This window comes from Phasianus colchicus, chromosome 3, assembly GCF_987193195.1.
Source record: "Phasianus colchicus chromosome 3, bPhaCol1.hap1.1, whole genome shotgun sequence".
Classification (NCBI taxonomy): domain Eukaryota; kingdom Metazoa; phylum Chordata; class Aves; order Galliformes; family Phasianidae; genus Phasianus; species Phasianus colchicus.
In genome coordinates, this window is record NC_143438.1 from 56,995,293 (window position 1) to 57,017,944 (window position 22,652).

At 40.3% G+C, this 22,652-nt stretch overlaps 2 protein-coding genes across 3 annotated transcripts in view; one reads left to right on the plus strand and one right to left on the minus strand.

The window, feature by feature from the left end:
* The window catches only part of XKR4 (XK related 4), a 227,827-nt gene extending 212,317 nt beyond the window's left edge, over window positions 1-15,510 (plus strand). The window contains exon 3 of the mRNA XM_090137596.1: window positions 1,902-15,510. Within this exon, the coding sequence (XP_089993722.1) occupies window positions 1,902-2,848 (947 nt within the window). The 3' untranslated portion in view covers window positions 2,849-15,510. The remainder of the gene's footprint in view (window positions 1-1,901) is intronic.
* A 2,461-nt stretch (window positions 15,511-17,971) lies between these two features.
* The window catches only part of LOC116242138 (DGAT1/2-independent enzyme synthesizing storage lipids), a 32,829-nt gene continuing 28,148 nt past the window's right edge, over window positions 17,972-22,652 (minus strand). For both annotated transcript variants that reach the window (XR_016465176.1, XM_031612757.2), the window contains one exon: window positions 17,972-22,628. The gene's annotated coding sequence lies outside the window, so the exon portion shown is untranslated. The remainder of the gene's footprint in view (window positions 22,629-22,652) is intronic.

Genomic DNA, 22,652 nt, shown 5'->3' on the forward strand with positions numbered 1-22,652 from the left:
AAGTCTGCTCTATATTTCTGCTTCTTGTTTATTTTATCTTCTTTTTTTTAAAAAGGCTTTTTAAATTCATGGGTTTGTCAGAGCTCACAACACAATTTGCTCCTTGCCCATGATGTAGGAAAAACATTGGAAAAAATAATTCATTCTGAAAGCAATGAAGCCCTGCATACTTCTTAAGAGAAAAGTCTTAGTGTGTTAAGCTTAAATAGAATGAGATATTATTTCCATAACCTACATTTTCTGTTTTAACATAAACTTTTTTCCTTTTTTTTTCTAAAAAGAAATGGCGATGTGTGTTTTGGCTTAGATTTACCACTGTGTTCTTAGAAAATAGAATTTGTATTTAAGTAATCTATTTTTGATGGTTTGGTGCTAAACAAAGCTGTTGTATATTGTTTATACATCCAGATCTGAAGTTTTTTGAAAGGATTAAACAGCTTTTAACAGCAGACAAAGGAAATGTTTTCTTCCTTTCAGCTTCATTTTCTTCAATAACTTTCTCAAAGTTAAGCAACTGTTTAGATATTGAATAAGCTGAAATGTTATCATCTTCCTGTGGTCTAAAGCTCTATTCATTACCTGCATGTAAAATTTGTTCAGTTGATCAGTTTTAAGTATAAATTGTTTGATATATTTTTCCTGTGCAGGGTGTCTGCCTTTCTGTTGAATTCCCATTTCCATCCAAAGCAGCTTGATACAAGTCATAAGTAAATAAAAATTAATCATCTAGTAAAGAAAAATTATAATGTATTTCTAGCAGAATGCTCTGTGATGTTAAAATATTCAAATAAATATTTTAAACTATATCACTGCTTAAATGGGAGTGTAAGGTACCTGTCTGATAGTGAATGGAAGTAACAGATGAATTTAAAAATGTGATTCAGTTGCAACCAAGAGCAGTCAAATTCACTTTAAATAAAATGAATAATATGCACTCAAAATAAGTATGAAAAAGTTTTTGTGAAAACAGTTTTTACTGTTTTTACATTTTCAAGTGAATGAAATTATTTTCACAAAAATAATCTCATGAGAAATGATTTTGTATTGCACTCTTTAAGGAAAAATATCTGATATGTACATCAGAAATGCTATCATTTAGGGCCTTCTACATAGGCAATTATGTGGTATATGGGATATATATAAGGCTCTATGAAAATGTCTATACTGTCCATAACTGTCTATTAACTTTATCTATACTTAGAATTTTAATTCCATAGAAAATTCCAGCGTTTCTAAAATTAAACCTCTAATTGCAATAAAATGAAGTTTTGATAATTTCCTACTATTATTCTGTTAAAATGTGGTGGGATTATCAAAATGGGTGCCATTTTTTTCCCCCAGCAAGAGTAAGGCAGTTAAATTTTGTATGACAGGAGTTTATTTCATTCAAAAATGGGGACATATTCTCACATTTTTATTGATTTAGTAAACTGCATGTGAGAATGTAATTTGAAAGCCATTAGTAATTAGTTAGAAAGGCTTGTTTGCTTTATACTGAACTTCTTTAACGACTTATCAAAATCAGAAAAATCATGTTCTTTAATAAGATAACCAGAGCAGATCCTGCTAAATCACACAGACAGCAGATACACCTATTCCTGAATTCCTTTTAGCTGCGAATGACTGAACTGGTTTCAAACATAAAACTGCCAAATGAGTGCCTCAGAGTGTAGTTTATTAGCCACTCTTGTTCATGTGTATCGAACATACAGCGGGCTTGTACTGGCAGTGAAATCTTAGCTATAGAGGTCTGTTTCTCCTTACTGACTGAGCTAAAGGTGAAGAAAGAGATCTTACTATCCAAATGGAGGAGTGCATCTAAAGCAGCAAGGATCTCACTGGTTTCAACGAAGCACTGATATCCCAATCATGCCCTAACTGCATCTCCTGTTTTCTCCTAGGTCTTACTGCTGCAGCATCTCTCGTATCCCTAGCTTGGGCTCTGGCTTCCTACCAGAAGGCCCTCCGTGACTCCCGTGATGACAAGAAACCCATCAGTTACATGGCTGTTATAATCCAGTTTTGCTGGCATTTCTTCACCATTGCAGCAAGGGTCATTACTTTTGCTCTCTTTGCCTCGGTTTTCCAGCTGTACTTTGGGATCTTCATCGTGCTCCACTGGTGCATCATGACCTTCTGGATCGTCCACTGCGAGACAGAGTTTTGCATCACCAAATGGGAGGAGATAGTTTTCGACATGGTTGTTGGAATAATCTATATCTTCAGCTGGTTTAACGTCAAGGAAGGAAGGACACGCTGTAGGCTTTTCATTTACTATTTTGTGATCCTTTTGGAAAACACCGCCTTGAGTGCTCTCTGGTATCTCTACAAGGCCCCACCAATCTCCGATGCATTTGCCATACCAGCACTGTGTGTGGTGTTCAGCAGCTTTCTAACAGGCATTGTTTTTATGCTGATGTACTATGCCTTCTTTCATCCCAACGGACCAAGGTTTGGGCAGTCACCAAGCTGTGCTTGTGAGGACCCTGCAGCTGCCTTTACCCTACCCACAGAAGTGGCAACGAACACTCTCCGGTCCATCTCCAACAACCGGAGCGTGACGAGCGAGCGGGATCAAAAATTTGCCGAGCGGGACGGGTGTGTGCCTGTGTTCCAGGTGAGACCCACTGCTCCATCCACACCTTCATCCCGCCCACCCCGGATCGAGGAGTCGGTCATTAAGATCGATCTGTTCAGGAACAGGTACCCAGCCTGGGAGAGACACGTGTTGGACAGGAGCCTGAGGAAGGCGATCCTAGCATTTGAATGTTCCCCTGCTCCTCCACGGCTACAGTATAAAGATGATGCCCTCATCCAGGAGCGCTTGGAATATGAAACCACATTATAGACAAAGCAAAAACTCAGCTTGGAGAAGCTCTGCCATTACAGTCCGAGTTAAGGATTGATGGGAGGGCTGTAGGAATAACAAACTGTGTACTACCATTAGAGCAGCAAGCTGTAGTGTTCTTAGTCTGGCTACCATCATGATTATCATTTGATCCACTGTGTGCAGTCCATCTGCAGGACACTGGTACAGCAACATCACCTGAAAGCCTCAAAAAATAAACAAAAAACCCACAACCAACCCACACATACTGATCAGTTACTGGGAAAACTCACCCATGACTCCTTGCTGCTATGAAACTCGGACTGCGCGGTACTCACAAGCAAACCAACAGGGGGGCTCTGACCAGAGCTTTCAACTTTAGCCAGTAGTGCATTTTATTTTAGAAATGAATGATTGATATTTGCATAATTAATGGAGAAAGCAAGCAAAGAAAAATCCTCTCAAAAATAACAAAACTGTAGCACACAATGTTGCCATAATTAAAACTGGTTTTCTGGGGGAACATAGGGGCATAGTAGTCTTTGACGCCCCGTAAATAGATCATTCAGGTTAGACTAGGTTTGCAAAATAGTTCTTAATTAAAAAGATACATCATCATGTTAGCAAGGTTATAAATGGAAAATAACTCTGATTATATAGCTCACAAACATTGACATCACCAGAACTGTTTGTTTTCTGTGGAATTTCCAAGTCTTTTTAATTGCAATTTAAGTCCTTTATGTTGCTTTCAACAGAAATCCTATGCAGCTCACTTCTGGTTTTCAGGAGAATTAAGGAGCTCCAGCACGTAGTGATGTAAATTAAATGATAATCATGATTCAGTGTTCAATTTGCAAAAAATATATATATATATGTATGTAAAAGAACAGGGAAGTATAGTTTTCATATTCTAAAGTTTTTTGGAGGACCCCATTCAGATGTTTCAGAAGGAACTACAAGGAGATGAACGTGCTGAAACTTCTCTCTGTTTCAGAACTGGGAATGCATGATTCAGTGTGAATGTATGCAGGGGTGACAAGAGACTGTGACATGCCATACCCTTCTAGTGCCAAACATTGTGTAACTGCAAGATTGATGTTGCCCAAGGGACAGATCACGAGTGGCATGAACCCTACGAGACCAAGAAGCAGGAAAGACCAATCCAGTTCTCAACGTGTCGAGACAGCTCTGATTTTTCCCACCCAAGGTGAAAGTGATGTCTTTTAAAGACTTTCAGCCACCTCTGAGTAAGTATATTCAGTGAAGCGTGATATAACCAAGCTGTGTGGAAGACCCTCTTCTGCCTGTTCAAGACTTGTTCCAGATATATCTAAAAATTACGCTGTAATACAGAGTGCTTTTGCTACAAGCTTTTGGGTTTGAAATACCTCCCTAAATCTAGTCAACGGTATCCTTCTTTATGTTAAAAGTATCCCCTGATGGTGCTTTCAGATGCATTAAAGGTGCAAGTCAAAATTTGATAGTATTTTTTTTAAAGCTGGTGCAGAGTGAAAAACTCATGAATTATTTCAATATTTTTGTAAAGTAAAAATATGGTATAAAAAGGTTACTTTTTATAAACCTCAAATCTTTTAATACATTTCATTCTCTTTATAGCTTAGATTTTAAGAATTGGTCCATGAATTTTATCAGCTAGGTTCTGCAGGTTGATACAAACCTGGTTTTCACACATTATGGGTTTGTTTTTGCAGTGTAATGCGATATGAAAGCCTACATGGGTACTTTTAGAATACACCATAAACTGCGGATCCTGCTTCAAGTATAAGTGGTTTGTAAAGAGACCAAGCAGTTCCATAAGAAACAATTTGCTAAAACTATTTATATCCGTTCTAGGAGAGTGAAGCAGAACTGAAGAGTTACTTTTTTAAATGGCATTGTCAGGATGGAGAAGACCTGATGATTGGTATTTTAATCTTCATGTCAGGTATATTCAGTGTAGTCACTGCTGTATATGCTGCTGGGTAAATTTCAGTCTTTCCTGTTATTAATATTTGTACTACGAAATGGCAGAGGTTACACACCTTTGTTTGTTTGTATGCGTCCAATTAGCCATTTTTAATGTTGACTTTTTTTATTAGAGAAATGTTCAGTATCTGTTGATCTTTGCTGGGGCAAGTTCCTCATAACAAAAAATATCTATCTGTGGAAGTGCAGGAACCTGCAAGCCAGAAGGAATTTTGCACAGATCAGAAAACACCCATGCTTGAAGGGTTTCTTAGGTTTTTTTCAATTTAAACAGTGGCCAGCTGCCTCAATAATCATTTTTAAATAAAAAAGTTCTTTGATAGTCCAAACCCAAAGCTTTGTATGAAGTGATTGCCCTTCCCTCCATGCAGACATAGATGACTATAAAGAGAAGATCTCTCATGTTATGTCAAAAAATACACCACTGTAAAAACTGCTAAAAGCAATTTGGGGACAAAGCACTTTGTATGAATGAATTCAATGGAGCCTTCGTTCCAGAATTCAACGTTTGGTGTCAAAAGGAAATTTGCCTTTACAAACAAGTGTAAGCTTTGTAATCCAAGATATGAGGGTTTCTTTCTGAAACCATTCTGTATGTTCGGTGCTTCTTCAGTAACTCAGAAGCAGTTTGAGCGGGGCACAGCAGGCAGTGCTCTCCGACCACGTGGGCTCTCCTGGAGAAAAGGACAACATCCCAGCTATCAGCAGTCCCGGCCCTCTTTTGATGGCCTTCTCATACCACATTGCTATTCCTCGGAGCTGTGAGCCCTTTGGTAAGGGCTGACAGCACTGAAGAAACAGTGCAGATTGCAAAGGGTTATGGTCTGGACCAGTGCTTGCATTGCAAGGTTTCTGAAGAAGGCGAGCAGTGGGTATGTTTGATTTTCTCTCTGGTTTTGGAAGAAAGGATACAGAAATGTTATTTTTTCCATTGTTAGTATCTGCCAGTTAATTTGCTTACCCTCCCATCATTTTTAGTATGTTTTTAGTAGAACTTGTAAATTCATTTCAAGCAAACTATTGCAGGTTCTGAGTGCACAGTGCCATACTTGACATTACATACACACAGAGGCAGTACGCGTACTCCACTGCCTTCTGAATTCAGGCTGGGTGTTTCAGGAATAAGGACAAGTCACTTTATTCTGAGTCAAAATCTGCTCTCCACAACCCTGCTCTGTTATGTTTGTAACATCAGTGATATTTGCGCTGAGAACAGAACGGCCATTGAAACCTTAGTGCTCAGATGACTACATGGACAGTTTTGTTAGTCTGCTTTGCTGTGAACAGTCACCATAAAAGCTGTTAGAATTTTTTATACAACTTGTCAAAATTAAATATAGTCCACATTTAAATCCCATGACGGCCTTACGGACAGTTAATAATCAATATGCACTATTCTTTTTAATGCAAACTGTTTTAAGGTCTATCAATAAAGTTCAATGGAGTCAGCAATAGCAAAAAATCTGCTTTTAAAATAATGAAAAAAAATCAGGTCTTTTAAATTCTATTGCAGAATAACAGGAGAATAAAAACGTTCATAATTACATTACGGTGAAGAAAGTAATCACATCTCTGTTAGAAGGAAGTGTAAGGTAAGCATTGTCCTAATGAACCAAACAAATTTGCCAGCAAATTTCAAGGTAACTTATCTTGGTCCTAAAATTTTGAGAGCTGTGGATTTGTGTGCTACACAAAAGGCAATTTGAGTAGCATTCACTGCTCTGAAGGAAAAGAACGCATACACATGTTCATTCAAAAAAAAAAGTAAGAAAATGTAAGATAAACTTTTTGTCTTATTTTAAAAGAAGTGTTATTTACTCTATAGTAAGATAGTCTTATAATAATATTTGAAGAAAACGTGCAATACTTTTTTTTAATGCAGTTTTAATAATGATAAAAATCATTTCCATTTCTCTTTGTGTCAGCTAAAATACGCTTCTTGTTTTAGAACAGTGTTTCTGTGCTTGGGTTATTTGGGCTTGGTGGCATATAAATATTATTTTCATTGTCAAATTAACAAATTTTGTATTAATTAATTTGTGTAGCATTGAGATTAGGGAAAATATTCCTTCCAAACATAAATGCTAGACTTTAGCAGTCTGATTTTGTAAACTTTTAAGCAGAGGAAGAAAATCTAAAGATTTTTGGAGTTGCAGTTTTTAATACATGGTGAACATCTAATCAACCCATTTTTTAAAAGATATATGGTAATCTCATCTATATACCACAATCTCCCCAAAAGAGCAGTTCATGAGTGGTATTAAAAGCATGACTGGTGCTATTTTTGGAAAGGGACTCCCAGTCTACCTAAAAGCCAACATAGTCATCTACTTTTGATTGGCCTGCAAGTATTCACAACTAGCCTGTTGTATAATCCTTCATCCAGTTATTGGAATTATTTCTGAATTGAACATCCAATTCCGTGAAAGCTTTAAAAATGGCACCGTACTTAGTGAATTCTGCCAGTGATCCAGCTCCCAAAGCCACCGTCCTTTCTCTGCTCAGCCCATAACATCACACAGCCCAGAGCAGCTGAGATGCTGTGGTTTACTCTGCACCCCCTGCACTGCCTGCATAATGCCAAGGAAAAGCCCCCAGCGGAGTACTGGGGTCCTATTGCTGCCTCTCTTGCTCCTGTGCGTGGTGGGAAGTGGAGTGAATCACATTTATGCATCCAGCTAAACAGGCTTTTTTTAGGTTGAGTTCATACGAGGGTGCGTAGTGAAAGTAATCACAACACGTCCCCAAATTTACAAGCTCAACACTAATTGCTAGTTCTGCAGCATAACAATGCCGAATGTGGGAAGAATTGTCTAAATAAACAATAAGCCATTTAATTTTGCTAATTGTAGCAATTAGGCTAGCTCTCCTGAAGCCCATGCTCTCAGCAGAAAGCCAAATGGAATAGTGGCACACAGCTATTTATATGGCAGGGACATTACGCTGTGAAGCCCTCCCTTGACTGTTTCTAGAGCTAGGTCTTTTCATTACAGCATTGGATCCATTCCTCTTCATTCTGATAAAACAGATAAAGTGCAAGATGATTACAGATTGTTTAAATCTGTGAATTATAAAAAATGCAGTAGGTTACTGCAATTCACTGGCAGTGCTTTTTTGAAACACATTTATCCGTCCTTTTCACTTGGCTGCAGATTACTGAGTGATCTGCATCCAAGAAGATTTCTCACATCTGATGTGAGTAGATGATTTCATTACTGGAAAGATGGAGATGACCTCACAAAGCCCTGCTTGCACCAGGTTAGAGAAACATGTCCCTAGTTCACAGATCACTTTCAAAACTCTTTTAGCATGTGAGCAATCCACTGGGATTGTTTGTAAGGTTGCTTTACCACAGTGACCTCACTGCAGGTGTTTGGTAGGATTTCTTCACAAAACCCTTGAGTGAATAATTTCACGTCCTCTGAGCTTAGTGCTACATTGCATGAATCAAATCATTTTTTTCTTCCTTAGTTAAAACATTGCTTAATATATCCATTTTGACTGAGCTGCTATTTTGTGATCATTTTAAGAATACTTAGAAAAATGTCTATAAAACCCCACTCGTGATCCCTGTACAAACCAACTGCTGACCAGTACCCTCACTAAAAGGAGCCTTTCTTAAACAACTTGGCTCCAGCACTTCTGTTCTGAACGCTCTGCATCTAATTCTTAAGCAGAGAGTCATATATACCCATTAGTAAGCCACGTCCCTACTCTGAATCCTGGAGCAGAAAGGGCCGATAAGCCAGATGCAGGGAAAAAGGCCTCTTCAGCACATTTAGGGGGCGATTTGCATGAGTTAGACATGGAAGAGAGAAGCTTGCGTATGATTACAGCAGAGCTATATGCTGTATGAATTGATAGACATTTCCAATTGATTGTGAGATAAGTGGCCAACTAATATTAAGATAAAATCTAAAACTCTATACGCAAAGCACTGTAAAAAAAAGCAAGAAAACACTCAAAACTCTCGTTTCCAGGAATAGCTGGGAGGAGCTTAAAAATTGAATGGATTTTTCAATGTAACAAGAAGCTACACTCATAGAAACATAGATATGACGGCTATGGATATAAACATTATCTGCAAATTGCCCTCTCGTATTTCATATATCTTTGGAAGCAGTTGCTTCTAGACCTCACTTCTGTGCATGCTGTAGCCCTAGACGTGCCAGCAGCTTTTCTACAAGTGGAATCAGTTCTTGTATAGGCGAGGCCACATACTGTTCACCCCTAAGCAATTTCCCAACTGTAGAGGAGCTGCTTGTTGAATGTCCAGAAGAGCCCTTGCAGAGGTAGCGCAGTGCCAAGACAAGATGCAGTCAGATTTGTGTGCCACAAATCCACTGGGGCAGGGTCTGGTGTGGTGCACCAGTCCCTGCTCATCCTAGGTGCCAAAGAGCCCACCCAGAGGAGAATCACATGGAGTACATGGAGGGGTCAACAAGGTACACCAAGGACCTCAGGCTGATGTTGTGATCTTCCAAGCTGCACAAGCCAGGAGTATATTTTTTATGTGAAAGGTTCAGACACCTAACATTTTGTTCCTGGCCTTGGTCAGGAGCACCTCAGTCTTCACAGTGCACAGCAGTGTAACTCTTGTCTTTGCCTGCCAAGATCCCCCAAGCTGGTATTCCTCTGTCAATCCTACCTGAAGGGCAAGGTCCTCTGGGTTCTATCAGACAGAGCTTTGCACAGAAATACCCATGACTGATTCTTCTGCATGAGACTTCTGGCAAGCAGAGATCGCAGGGAGAGCCAGGCTCGGTTCTCTCTTCAGCTAACAGTGATCCATATCTCCAGCTACTATCTCTCAGGGGAATGCTATAGGGCTGCACGCTACTGAGGAGGAGAGCATGTTTGCTCTCTCTTGTTTTGAGGTTTTTGTCTCTCACTGTGAAAGACTACAAGGTTATGCTGTGCAGTGTAGACATATTTTTGATGCACTGCATCCCCTTAGTGAGGAGGATTCTAAGGATACCACACACATCCAGTGCTATTGCACGTGTCCAACCAGAGTAATGTCTACAGTAAAAATCTGGGCCAGATACAAAACCAACCGGACCAAAAGCTGTATGAACATGCTTAGCACTGTGACAAGCCTGAATCTCTGCACGCTGCCTTCAGCCTGGTCTGTTAGTGCAGTGTGCTACTCCGGCCACGTCTGCCTGGTTTGCTGGGAGAGCTCAGTCAGCGAGCTCAGGTGCACCAGAGCTGCACCACACAGCCATACCCACAGCTTTCTGAGCCCACTGTGCACTCCTTGTGTGTACGCTTAGTCCTGAGATTCTATTAGGATTTAATCTTATAGTTCATTTAAATTCTATAACTAAAGGAAAAGCATCAGGAATGTCATCATCGTTAAGGGTAATCAAGTGATAACTGCAAAAGGAAAACCACGTTATTGAAAAACACATTCTAGTCATTATTGGAGACAGCTTTGAGATGCATTGTGTCAGTAACTTAATGAAAAATTGTGGAGGAAAAATGTTTAGTGCTATATTTCATTAATCATGGTTAGTTGAGGAAAAAAATCATAGCAGCAGACAGCAAAGTGATTAGTTCTACCTTTGTCTCATGTAGTGTTGGCTATATTTGTTTCACTGAATATCAGTGTTATTAATGTCAGTAGCTTATATTGGAAATAACCTCTAATACAGCAACTGGTTTACCTGACATTTGACTGAAAAGCACAAAAGAAGTGTTTGTTGGCCACCACATGTGCAGTTATCTGAAACATGCTGTCAGAAATAAGGTTTTGATCATTCATGGATTATGTCTTGATGATAAATTTCAAATGCATGTATCTGTAGATGAAACTACCTCTGCCAATTTAAAAGTACCGTGAATATACAGGAGCTATTTCTGATATTTTAATTACTATTGCTTTTCTGAGTATGCATTCTGCTTTATTATCTGTGTATCCCAGATTGTTTCTTAGCCAATACGAACTAATTTTAAATTTTATGAAGCTGAGGAAAAGATTATGATCCAGTTAACTGAAGGCTTTTGTTTTCAATTATGTGATACACTTCTTCTTAAGCTTTAAAAAGCTGCAAAGTCCCAGTTCTGTAAACCCCTTGCTAAAAACAAGAACAGTTCAACAACCTTCAGGAAAGCCTTGGCTGTGCTGATGTTCAGGTGTAAGACAGTGTTCCTGACCCATCGTACAGCATTCAGTTCTGCGTTTGGGAAATGTCATCACTTTCCCACAGGATCTGCTTTATAAGACAGATTAAAACTAACCACCGTGGCTGGCTCAGAAAAGCTCAGAAGCGGCCCCCAGCCCCTCCCAGTGTCACTTCCACATCCCTATTTTGGGACACAGGGGCCCATGCTGTGGTGTGTCCCAGAGTGAGCACTGCAGGCATCGGCTCTCACTGACGGGGAAGGAAAAGTGGGATGCTCCATGAGATGGCATGTCAGTTTGGACAGGGTTAAGTTCTTCAGGCAGCACTGTATGGACAACAAATCTTCTGTTATCAGCAGAAAGGGAAAGTGCTGCTATATGTTGTGTGCCAGCACACTGTCGTGTATCTGTGGCTGCTATTGATTCCTTCTTTCTTTATTCCACTGGAACAACCAGGAGCTTGTCAAGCTTTGCTCAGGTTGATTTGCAGCTAATTAATTCAACAGGCATTTTTAATCGTGCAAATTTGTGACTTGTAATACAGTAATCAGGCTCCCGCGAGCGAACATTAATCAGTGAGAGGGGGAAGAAAAGCACTGCCAGCTGCATGCAGTGCGGTGCCTGCACTGCAAAGGGACATTCACAAGAAATGCAACGTTAGTAAATTCATCCCAGCTAAACACTCATCATTTGTCTTTTGAGTCATTCATCCACTGGATTTGTTTGGCAGAGCCAGAGGTTGTATTTGGGGGGGAGAGGGAGAAAAGGGGGGATGCTGAGCTGAAGAAGCTTTAGGTGCTGCCAGCGTCCTTCTGGTCACCCGATTCCTTACCAGCCACACAGTCAACCCAGTTCCATTTCTGAGATGGCCATGCAGGTGGTGGAGCATTCTCCCGAAAAAACAGCTGTGTCCCAAATCACATAAACACGTTTAGCAATACTAGAAGCCAGGTGAATGAATGGAAAAACTATATTCCTTCATTGCTTTTAGCTTACAGGTAGATTTTAGCTTCTAAAACTAGAATGTTTACCCAGTGTGTGCATGTCCATGAGTCAACAGCTGATCAGTATGTACCTTTTATTATGGAAGTGCACCCACTGGTACCTTCAGCAGGGAGGCCAGAGATCAAAAAGTCTTGAAAACTGGGAAGTAGAGCATTCCTCTGGGCAGGATCAAAAGGGTTTGTGAAACACTGTGGAAATCTGCCCCGGTTGTTTCAGTGAATAAGGGGAGGAGCAGTCTTATCAAGAAAAAAAAAAAAAAATACTTGCACAACCTTAACACCAATACAGTATTTGTGTTGCAGTTACTCTCTTTGCAACTAAAGATGTTAGATGAGAACATTCTAGATCTGTTATGAGCTCAATGGAACATAGATGGAGGCAGTGTAAGCCACTTCATAGATATACCTACATTGCTATTGGCAGTTGTTTATTAGCAATAAGATACAGAGGTGTCTCAAACTAGAGCACATGAGGCAGGGATTTGGTATGGCTGTTGTGTCAATGATTGTTAAATCTAGAAACTGTAGATCTCTGTAATAGCTTGTAGGAAAAAATGACTTTTTTATGCATATTTTTCTTTACAGAAGATAAACATCAGATGGCTCGCACAAAAACATATCACTTATATTAGACTCATAAAGTGGGCTTTTCTCTATATGGAATAGGAGAGGCTCGGTGTCGTTCAAGTGCTTTGTGTACTTTTTCTCTTGTTTTCTCATGCAGTACATGTGAGAATAAGCAAATAGTGGATTCACAAGTTCATCTTTCCTTAGTGCAGGTAGTCCTGGCATCATCTTGCTCATCTACACATCATGAGCATGTGCATGGGACAGGGAGATGATCACTTGTAAACCAGCTGAAAATAAAGACGGAGATAGTAGATGATGTGGGAAAAGCCTCATTACAACCAGAGAACAGTTGTGAATACATGGAGCAGATGAGCCCTCATGGTATTTCTTCATGCTCAGGTATTCATCACTCAGCTTCTCGTGCACATCACCACTGCAGGAGTTTTAACCATATTATAAGTTGTCAATTTTTGCTTCTCTATAAGTGGGAACAGTAGCACCTTGATTTGCAAAGGAAATCATAACCTTCATGCGTGATCTGTAAGTGTAGCACATCGTAACAGTTGTGTTTTCTTCAAACATTCACTCAAACAAGTTTGCAGGATGTATTAGACATTGTTATGATTTTTTTTTCCTTGATTCCATTTCCTTCCTGTGCTGAGGAGTGTCAGGGCAATCCCCACTGCTGAGAGAAGATATGCCCATAATAACCTGAAGTGAGCATCATAGAATCATAGAATCACAGAATGTCTTGGGTTGGAAGTGACCTTAAAGATCATCCCAACCTTCATGTATGGCATGGGCAGGGCTGCCACCCAACAGCTCACGCTGCCCAGGGCCCCATGCAACCTGGCCTTGGACATCTCCAGGGATGGGGCATCCACATATCCTTTGTTTTGGAGATGCTGGCAGAAGAGCCACTAACCTGGGACCCTCTGGATCAGAAGGCAGATCCCCTCGCAAGTTCAATTCTTCAAACGAACTGCAGTTCCTTTAAATCAGTTACCATTTATTCTCAAAGGCAGAAACTCTATTCTGCATAATTTGTTCTACACAATGGGACAGATATTTTGCTGTCTGTTCTATGCGTTATGTGTTATTCTAGCAAGTGAGCATCACTGCATTTTCTTTCAAGTGCCCTTCCATGTATAAGGCTGTCTCACCGGTGCAAGCTGGCTCTGCTCTTGTTCCCACGCTCGCTCACCTGCATCTTTACACAAATGCCAACTTAACAATCATTATTTGTCACGCTGCAGGTCCATGCCAAACCCAGTACGACTTCTGGATTTGATCCAGGGCATTGGCAAATGGGATTATCTTCTCACTGCAAGCACTGGACGTGGAACCCACTGAGATGCAATAAACACAGTTCCTTATCATGCTGATTTGACAGTAATTTTGCAGGGTACAGCTGGGCTTTAAAACTTTGTTCAGTTCTCTGCAGTCTTTATTTATTTAAAAAAAAAAAAAAAAAAAAAATCAACAAAGGAAAAAGCCACACACACAAATCCAAACTTTCATTGTTCTTCCTCGTTGTACACTGTTCTCATGAAAATTTGCTTTGTGAGGAGCGTGCCAGTTCATTTGCATTGGAACAGCCCTTCCCATGTACATTTTCCAAATGGATTCCTACAAAAACTATTAATAATAAACCCAGTAGTAATTAAAATGAACATATTCTCCAGTCATTATAGCAAAATGTACGCTCAGGTAAGTCTAGGTAATTTGTGCATGCTTCTACCTTTCATCTCTTACGATGCACAGCTCAAAGTTTCTTTTTCAGGTTGACTGGTGAATTTGATTGTTTGGGGAAAATGTGTGCACAAGTGTTTCTAGACCATTAGTAAAACCGGTGAGCTTTCTAAAGCAATTTCATGTGAGACCGATGATCCTAAAAGATTCAGACTTACTGTGCTTGCAAAGCCTTCTTGCATAGTCTACAAAGAAAACAAGACACTGTCAAAGGACTGATTGAGAAATTCTGCCTGGTGAACACATTGATAAGTAATACTTACACCAGCACTCTGAAAAGGAGCAATTATTGTACTGGGATTTGCCTTGACTATAGGCAGCTTATAATCTTAAAGGGCTTGCCTGAAGGACCTCTGTAGCAATGGATGACTTTCCTTTGACTTTATTAGAGTCCAGTAAGCCCTTAGAGTAAGCAAGTGTCATTTTGCTATTAAATTTCACAATGCCTCTCCAGATGAAATTTATTTTTATGTAATCTCTTTAGTCACTATTTTACAGCACACTTGAACTTTACTATCAGTGAACTGCCAGTCCTTGTGCATCCAATACTGATTAGGCAAAGGCAAATCTCTGGGGAAGGAACATCAGTCTTTGTATTGAAAAAGTAGTCCTCTGGAAATAATATAAAGCACTTCTAGGTCTTCCATTTCTGTGAGTCACTGAATGAGTCAAAGACACCTTCCTGGGTTCCAGAATAAATTTAAATATCTGTTTAAATGTTCAGAAAACTAACTGAGATATTAATAATATTTTAATATTTTCCATGAAAAAAAAAATCCTTCAAGCTACACATTTCAACTTCAAGAAGAATGCATATCTTTATACAAATTCTAAGTCACTGGGCTTTGGGGCCCAATGGAAGCAAGGGAAAAAACGGCAATTTGAGGAGGTGAGATTTTCACCTAAGCTCAGCAGGAGTCTCCTGGTGTCCCCATCAGCCTGCTGCTCCAGCCCTCCCCACTCTTGCTTGTCACTATTTCACTGCTGAAACCCTTGAAGAAGGATCTGGGGTTTGGATCTTGACCAACCTCATCTCAGTCTTCAGTGCTAGGGCACCGATCAAAGACAACAGGCTAGGGTCACAAAGAGAAAGGTAGATCCTATTATTCCAGTTTCTCTACTGGCACAGCTGAATGGGTGATGGGGACAAGGGCTGCTTCTTCGTGGGGCAGATGCTGAGTGCTGGGACATGAAGCTGGTGTTTGTATCCTGCTCTGTGGAAAGGAAAGGCAGCAAATAAAATTTAGGAAGCAGTGATGTTAGACAACCACAGTGCCAAAGCACTGAACCATCAAGCTGGATTCCTAGCCCTTAGAGGTTGGTGCAAAGAATGGAAACAAGTTTATTAGCTGCTGCAATGCAGTCCTAAAAGCTGCCGTCTGCAGCTTTCTGTCCTTTGCAAATCGGTATGCAGAGGGAAAAACAAAGGATTGCTTTTACTGTTGTTTTGCAGGAAGTAAAACATTTTCATAGCTGTTTCAGAGGTGTGCCTTTTAGCACCTTTGGGTTTTATGAAGACCTGAAATATATTTCTCTCCCTTACAAAAACAGAAAATCTTTTTTTTTTTTTTTTTTTCATACATTACATACAAGTCATAAACCCTTGGCTTCTTTGAGAAACTGAGATTCTCACAATTCCACTCCTTCCCATCTCCCACCGCCTAAAAAAAAAAAAAGAAAAGAAAAGAAAAAAAAGAGCAGGAAACTTATAAACATTTTGGGGAATGCTGCAGTACCACACTGCTTCAAGAAATCCTGCACCTCAGCGTTCAAGTTTTCCACTTAGTTCTGTGGTAAAAGCAGAAAAAAATTGCAGGCCTTGATGTGTAGGTTGTGCAAGGGCTACTGGCAATTAGCAGCAGCTCTGCTCTGCCACTGTAGTTTGTAAGTTCAGTATGAGTGATTCCTCATTTTGGCCTGCCACAACTGAAGCTGGACAAAATGACACATCAATTTGAAAATCATAATCATAATATGGGAAACTGAGGAATATAACATTAAGCAGAAATAAATAAGAGTTTCAGCATTTCTTTGTTTAACAGATCGCAAATATTAAAGAAGGCACTAATAGATTGTTCTCTTCTCCCAAGTTACGTGTAAACCATATGCACACATTTCAGAAGGACAAACCATGTTTTCACTGTCTAATCACAAAAAAAATAAAAAAAATAAAAATTAAAAATTAAAAAAAGAGTCAATAGGTTTGCAACGGTCTCTAGTGTGACTTTTTAGTTAGGTGCCAAGTGCAGAACTCATGACCACAAATTGCATGTACCAGTGATGTTGCAGGGATCAGCAGTGAGGTCTGACAGCAGGGCGCAGAACAGCACAATGCACATTCAGTAACAGGATGAATTAGGTGGTCACTACTGAGGAGAGGAACATACCTCCAACTTTGCCATCTTCTAGAAGTACTCTTATTCACGAAACTCCTTTCCAGACCCTGAAGTCCCCTCTTGTGCTTGCACGCACAGATTTTGCATTTAGGTAGGGATTGCAGGCAGGATTTAGGGAGAATGCCGGGCATGCCCCTGTGCTAAGGCCAGAACTCCAGGCCCAAACCCCTCCTTATCCGAGCAGATTGAAGCCAACACTCCATTGGGGAGTCTCCTGTCTGTAGGCATGGGACACAGTCCCTCTTGCCAGAGGAGGAAAGGCTGCCATGTTGCCTGATCTGCAGCAGCGCTGGCTGAGGAAGGGGAGGCCCAGGAGATGGGGCTCTGTGCTACGGGGTCCAAGAAGAGATAGGGCTCTGTGGTGCAAAGATCCAGACATGGGAACACCCCAGGCATGCCCCCAGCACATCAGGTCCCCATGAGACACAGGCATGGTACCCATGGGCCTGTGACTCTCAGGTGGCCTCAGCAGAGGATGGGTGCAGAGAAGTCCACTCAAGCTGAGGTGGCAGTGTCTTTGGGAACAGGCACTGGTGCATCTTCAGGCAATAGTGATGTATTTCTGCCTTTCAGGAGCTGCAGTCCCAGAGTTAGACCAGTTCTCAACACCTGATGAAAAGTAAATTACTTCCTAATGCTACAAAAAGCCTGTTAAAAAAAAAGTGCACATGCAGATAGATTCAAATACTTGAAATTCAAATTCCAATAGTGTATTCCGTGTTCGTTCCTTTGTTATTATTACTAAAATCACTTTCTTCTTTTGTTCAGGAATCATGGATTATCCTGCTTAGCGTTAAGTCATTGCATGATATAGAATCAATTCCAAATGGGTGGTTTTTTACTGTGTATGTCCTGGATTTAGTTTTTCAGTCATTTTTCGTAAGTACATTTTACATCTAACTACCTCAGCTGCCTTTTGTTTTGTTTTGGCGCATAAAAAGTCATGCACTTTCTATATTTGGGGATTGGGGGGGAGGAGTTCTTTCCATTTTGAATAACCAGGTTTAAAGCCATGTTGATCAATTTATAGAGGAGAACAAGAAAACCTAATTTTCTTGTTCCTAAAAACAGCTGTAGAACATACATTTTATTTTTAGGTTCCGTTGGGTATAGTTTGACAAAAAACACCATAAGCTGCTTATTAATTTGCCTTAAAAAATGTGTGCTCTTTCCTATTCAAGTTGTGTTATTTAACTCTTATCTTGTACACAATTTATGTGACGACAACAAACGTAACAGTTGGCAGAAAAGCAAATTGAACAGAATGGACCAATAGTTTCTCAGTTCTCTGTTGCAAACTGTTGCATTATACACTGATTGTGCTAAAATAATTGTTACTGTGCTTATACTCCTTTGTCACCGATGCGGAAATAAAGTTATGGAAGATCACATTTGTGTTTATGGAGCAGTGTAGATATCCCCCCCCAGTACAAGCACAGTGACTTGAGGTGAATGATAATCATTGCAGAACTTGTGCTTTGACTTGTAAACATTGTAAAAATGTATTTGGTATTTTATTTGAAATGAAGAATCAAAATAGTTACTAAAAAAAGAATCTTCCTGTAAATATATATATTCCAATTCCATGTATACAAACATTCCTTTAGAGTTCAGATTGTGAAGAGTGTCTTTATCGGCTAGAGACTGCTGTCTCCCTGGCAGAGGTTACATGTGCTATAGTAAAGAACACAGTGTGTGAAGTATTTGATGTACTGCAGTACCATAGTTCTTTTGGTCTGTTAAGTAAGTTGCAATTTGTGATGAAATGAAGTTGAAAGTAGTGCTTCATACTAACAAATTTCCTTGGTTACAACTTGATTTTTCTTGTAAAACTTAAAAGGAAAACTTGAAAATTTTATATATTTGGATTTTGTAGATTTTTTTTATTTTATTGCAACACAAGGTACCAAAATCATTAAATAAAGTACACTGTGGTCATTTTACCATGGCTCTAGAGTCTTCTTTAAAAACTCTCTTAAAATGGTGGATCAGCAAAAGATGTCATCTTCCAACATTATTCCTGAACAAGACTGAAGCTGGCCTTGTTTTGACAAAGAATTGGCCTATGATCTGCAAAGAGCCTTCCCACCTCTAATTATTCTACAATACAGTCAATAATATCATCAAAGGAGCCCTGTGTCCGAGCACAGGGCTGGCGTGAGCAGTTGCTAAGCCACTTCTGGTTGCTGTAGAAGATTTGACAGATCCCTATGGATGTGGATAACTTTACCAGTGGTGTCACAGCAGAGACCCCAAGGAAGCCACCAGACAGCCTATGGGCACTTCACCCCAAGAGCAACAGAGCAGAGTGCTCTGGGCACCCAGGTCAGGGCCCTGAGTGATGTTCGGAAGGAAGGCCTCCCAAAAAGCTGCCCATGGAGCAGGCCTATACTCCTCAGCCCTGTGGAGGGCACAGACCCTGCTGCCAGGCAGTAAGGATGCTCTCTGGGAAAGGGGGAGATTTCTGGACTGTGGTTCTCATGGCTCTTGAAGCATTTCAGCCACAAGGAATACAGAGTGAGGAGTGCAGAAACCCAGAACTCCTCCAGCACCTGAAACGGCTCACAGGGAACAGGAGACAGTGCGCTGCTGTTTTCATCCTCTCTTCTGTCTCCTGAAAGCATCAGTACCTACCAAGCAGTGATCCCCATGCACCAGAGGGCAAGGGAGTGACGGGCCTCACCCAGCCTCATCCTGAAATACAGTAGCTAGGAGAAACTCCAGGGAAGATGCAGCTTCCTTGATCTTCCTGTGTTCAAATCCCCTGGGGTTGAGGAGAGTTTAGTTTCTTCTCCTCTTGCCAAGTGCTTTAATTATTAGATCATTACACAAGTTGTTCTGATTTTGGCAGCATTTCCAATGGTCTTAATATCCCTCCAGGGCTTCATTGCTACATTTGGGCATGTAATGTCACCTCAAACAGCACCAGGAGTATGTGCAAGGAAGGACAGTACCCAAACCCATCAGCCCTTCTGTTCCTTAGCCATGCCCCTACTCCTTCTTAAATGCTTCTTCTTGGCCTATCTGAGGGGACCAAGAGAGTGCAGGGAAAACAACCCATCAAACACTAAATAATTACTGTGAGTCCAGAGAAAGGAGATATATCTACTATCTACCTAGATAGATATATACCATGGGTAACTGAATTTGCTGACTACATATCTTGTAGTTTGGCTAAAGATAAAGCAGTTTGTTATTGTAGATTGGCAAAGTGCAATGGGAGGAGGAGCCCTCCAACAACACAACTGGTAACTGCCCTATTTCACAAGAGTTATAAATCCTCAGACTCTGTAACCCTGCAAATCCCCATCAAGGAAACAAACAAACAAAACCACACACACACACACACACACACCAAAAAAAAAAAAAAAAAAAAAAACACCAGAAAGAGACATGCTCATAAAAACACTTTCTTACTTTCTTAACCAATCATGTGAATCAGGCACAGAAGACATCAAAGCCACAATCTTGAGTACTGGAAAGTCATTTGATGATATCCCATAATTTTATAATTGGTGAGGTGGGTGAGGTAAAAGAGCATTTAGTGGGTGAGTAGCTTGGTGTGGGACTACGTACCTTGGGGTAAAAGGGATTGAATTGCCATATTTTTTAGGCAAATTATTGACCACTGATGCAAAAGCCTTCTCCAGGAAGCTTTTAATGTAAGCTTGTGACATGTAAGAAGCAGAGCAGTTTCTTTTCAAGCTAAACAGTGATAACAGACAGTTTAAATAGTTTCTTAATAAAGGAAAGAAGTGGAGAAGTTTTTACAGGCTGCTTGAACAGTGCTTCTTCAGAGCAGTTCTCATCTCTTCTGACTTAAAAAAAAAAAAAAAAAAAAAAAAGAGAGAGACAAATAGATATGGTTCCTGTAGAAAAACATGCTGATAAACTAAATATAGAGACTTGGTAATAAAAGCCCCAAGTACCTTGGCAAAATTATCCAAATATGTTTTTTCTCCTATTTAGTTCATATGTAGCTAACACTACATTCACTCAGTTAACATAGCTCATAAAGTACACACAGACCCATTTGTATGAGAAGGAGCTTTATCTGCCTACCACCACAATGGGAATCTTGGATAGGCTGACCAGAGATGGACAGTTCTTTTCCTGTGTATTGCACAGTTACAAAACACATCTCGTCAGTAAATTCTGTGCTATAGAAATGAGACAGGAAAGTAGGAAAGTGCTATACTGTACAGTTTGTTTGCTGTGGCAGCACTTCAGACCCGTGGTCAGACATACCAGCTCATGCATATCGTAGACTTTGCATTCATTCTTAAGCACTCAATTTTTCCCACTTGGAAAGATTTCTCATTCATCGGAAGCTATATACAAAACTGAAGACTTGTTCCTAGTGGGTCTTCCAGCAATCAAGTCATTTCTTTTCAGTCAGGTTCTAATTAAGTGCTGTGAGCATAAGCTGTACTGCCCTGAGCACACCAATAAGCACAGTAAGGGTTACCAACCATTGTGTTACTGCCATACGTGCATTGTTAACCAAGCAGATCAGCTCAGAGAGAGACAGCAATTCAACAATAAGGTCTCAAAATGTGGAAGGATAAGCTTATGTACTCTATTATTATAAATAAGGAAACTGAGCAAATGGATTATTACTGATATGTGGACTCCTGCGATTCTTCTCCAAGCAATCTCAAAGTTTTAAGCAAGTTAGCCTTATATTGATTTTAAATTTTTGGTATCTCTAAAGTACAGATTTGGAATTTGATCAATTCCACTGCTGCACAAAAGAAAAAAAGAAAAAAAAAAAAAAGACAATAAAATTAAAGGGAAAGTTGTCTGAGCATGGTCCTGGTGCCAGAAGCATCTGCTTTTCCTGTTGGTCGTCTCCATCTATTTCTGACTTAGATTGTCATTGAGGCTCTGGGCTCACAACATGCACAGCAGGGATGTTCGTTTCCACCCGCAGTCAGCAACAAAAAGTCACTGGGCAATGATGTCTGCGGGGAATGAGTGGTTCAGCTGGAGCTTGCTCTGCCATCATTCTGGAGGGTGGTCAGCGCTTGCAGTTCCAGCACTCTCAGATAGGACCCAGCTCTGAAAAATGCAGCCCTTGTTTTTCAGACTGAATACTCACAGTGTCTCTATGATCAGATTAGAGGCTGCTTTTGGAAAAATAGGTTTTGACTGCTGCATCTGCCAGCTGCTTTTTCCCAAGGAGACAACTCACATCGACTTGTAAAAGGTGTTGTCGTGAGTGATGAGCTAATTCTGAAACTTACTCTGAAGCAAATTCTACCAAATAAGTAATTCTGCTGTTCCCCTGATATCAGAGGCTGCCTAGAACACAGCGTTTATTTTCTCACTTTGCAGCACACCAGCTATTTCACAGCTCGCAGTCACATGAGAGCAGCACGGAACATCTGGAGGCTCCTTCAGATGGAGTGGGCAGCATTATGCAAAGCACACCTTCCTTATTGCACATTTGTTCCTACCCATCTTTCTTTTCTCTCAGATGATTTTGTAACTTTTCCAAGAATTTCCCTTTGAGGCTTTCTCTTTTTGTTTGTTTGTTTGTTTGTTCATTTACTTTAAAGGCCTGTTTGGTATTTGTTTTTGTGCTTTCCTTTGGGAATCTGGTTTTGCTTGGGGCTGTGCTTGCCATCTGTTACATCTGAGTCTTCATTTCAAATGCTGTCATGCTGTCACCTTCTCACGGTGATCTTGATTCCAGCCCTCCACGCCAGCGCAGAGTGGGAAAAGAAGCTACGAGGTTACCTTGTGCCTATGTGGCATTTGGCCAGAGGTCTCGTGTCCTCAGGAGTGTCCTACCAACGTCCTGATAGCAGCAGGAAACTTGTCCACAGATCAGTTCCTCTGGCTGGTCAGAGTGCTCTGGTAGGTATCCTGTGTCACCGTTTGCCTCCAGCTTCATCTCAGGGTCTTTTGTGCTGACATGCAAATTCTTGGACTTTGATATGCCACTTCACTTATCATCATATCTAAAAAAATGAAATAAAATGTAG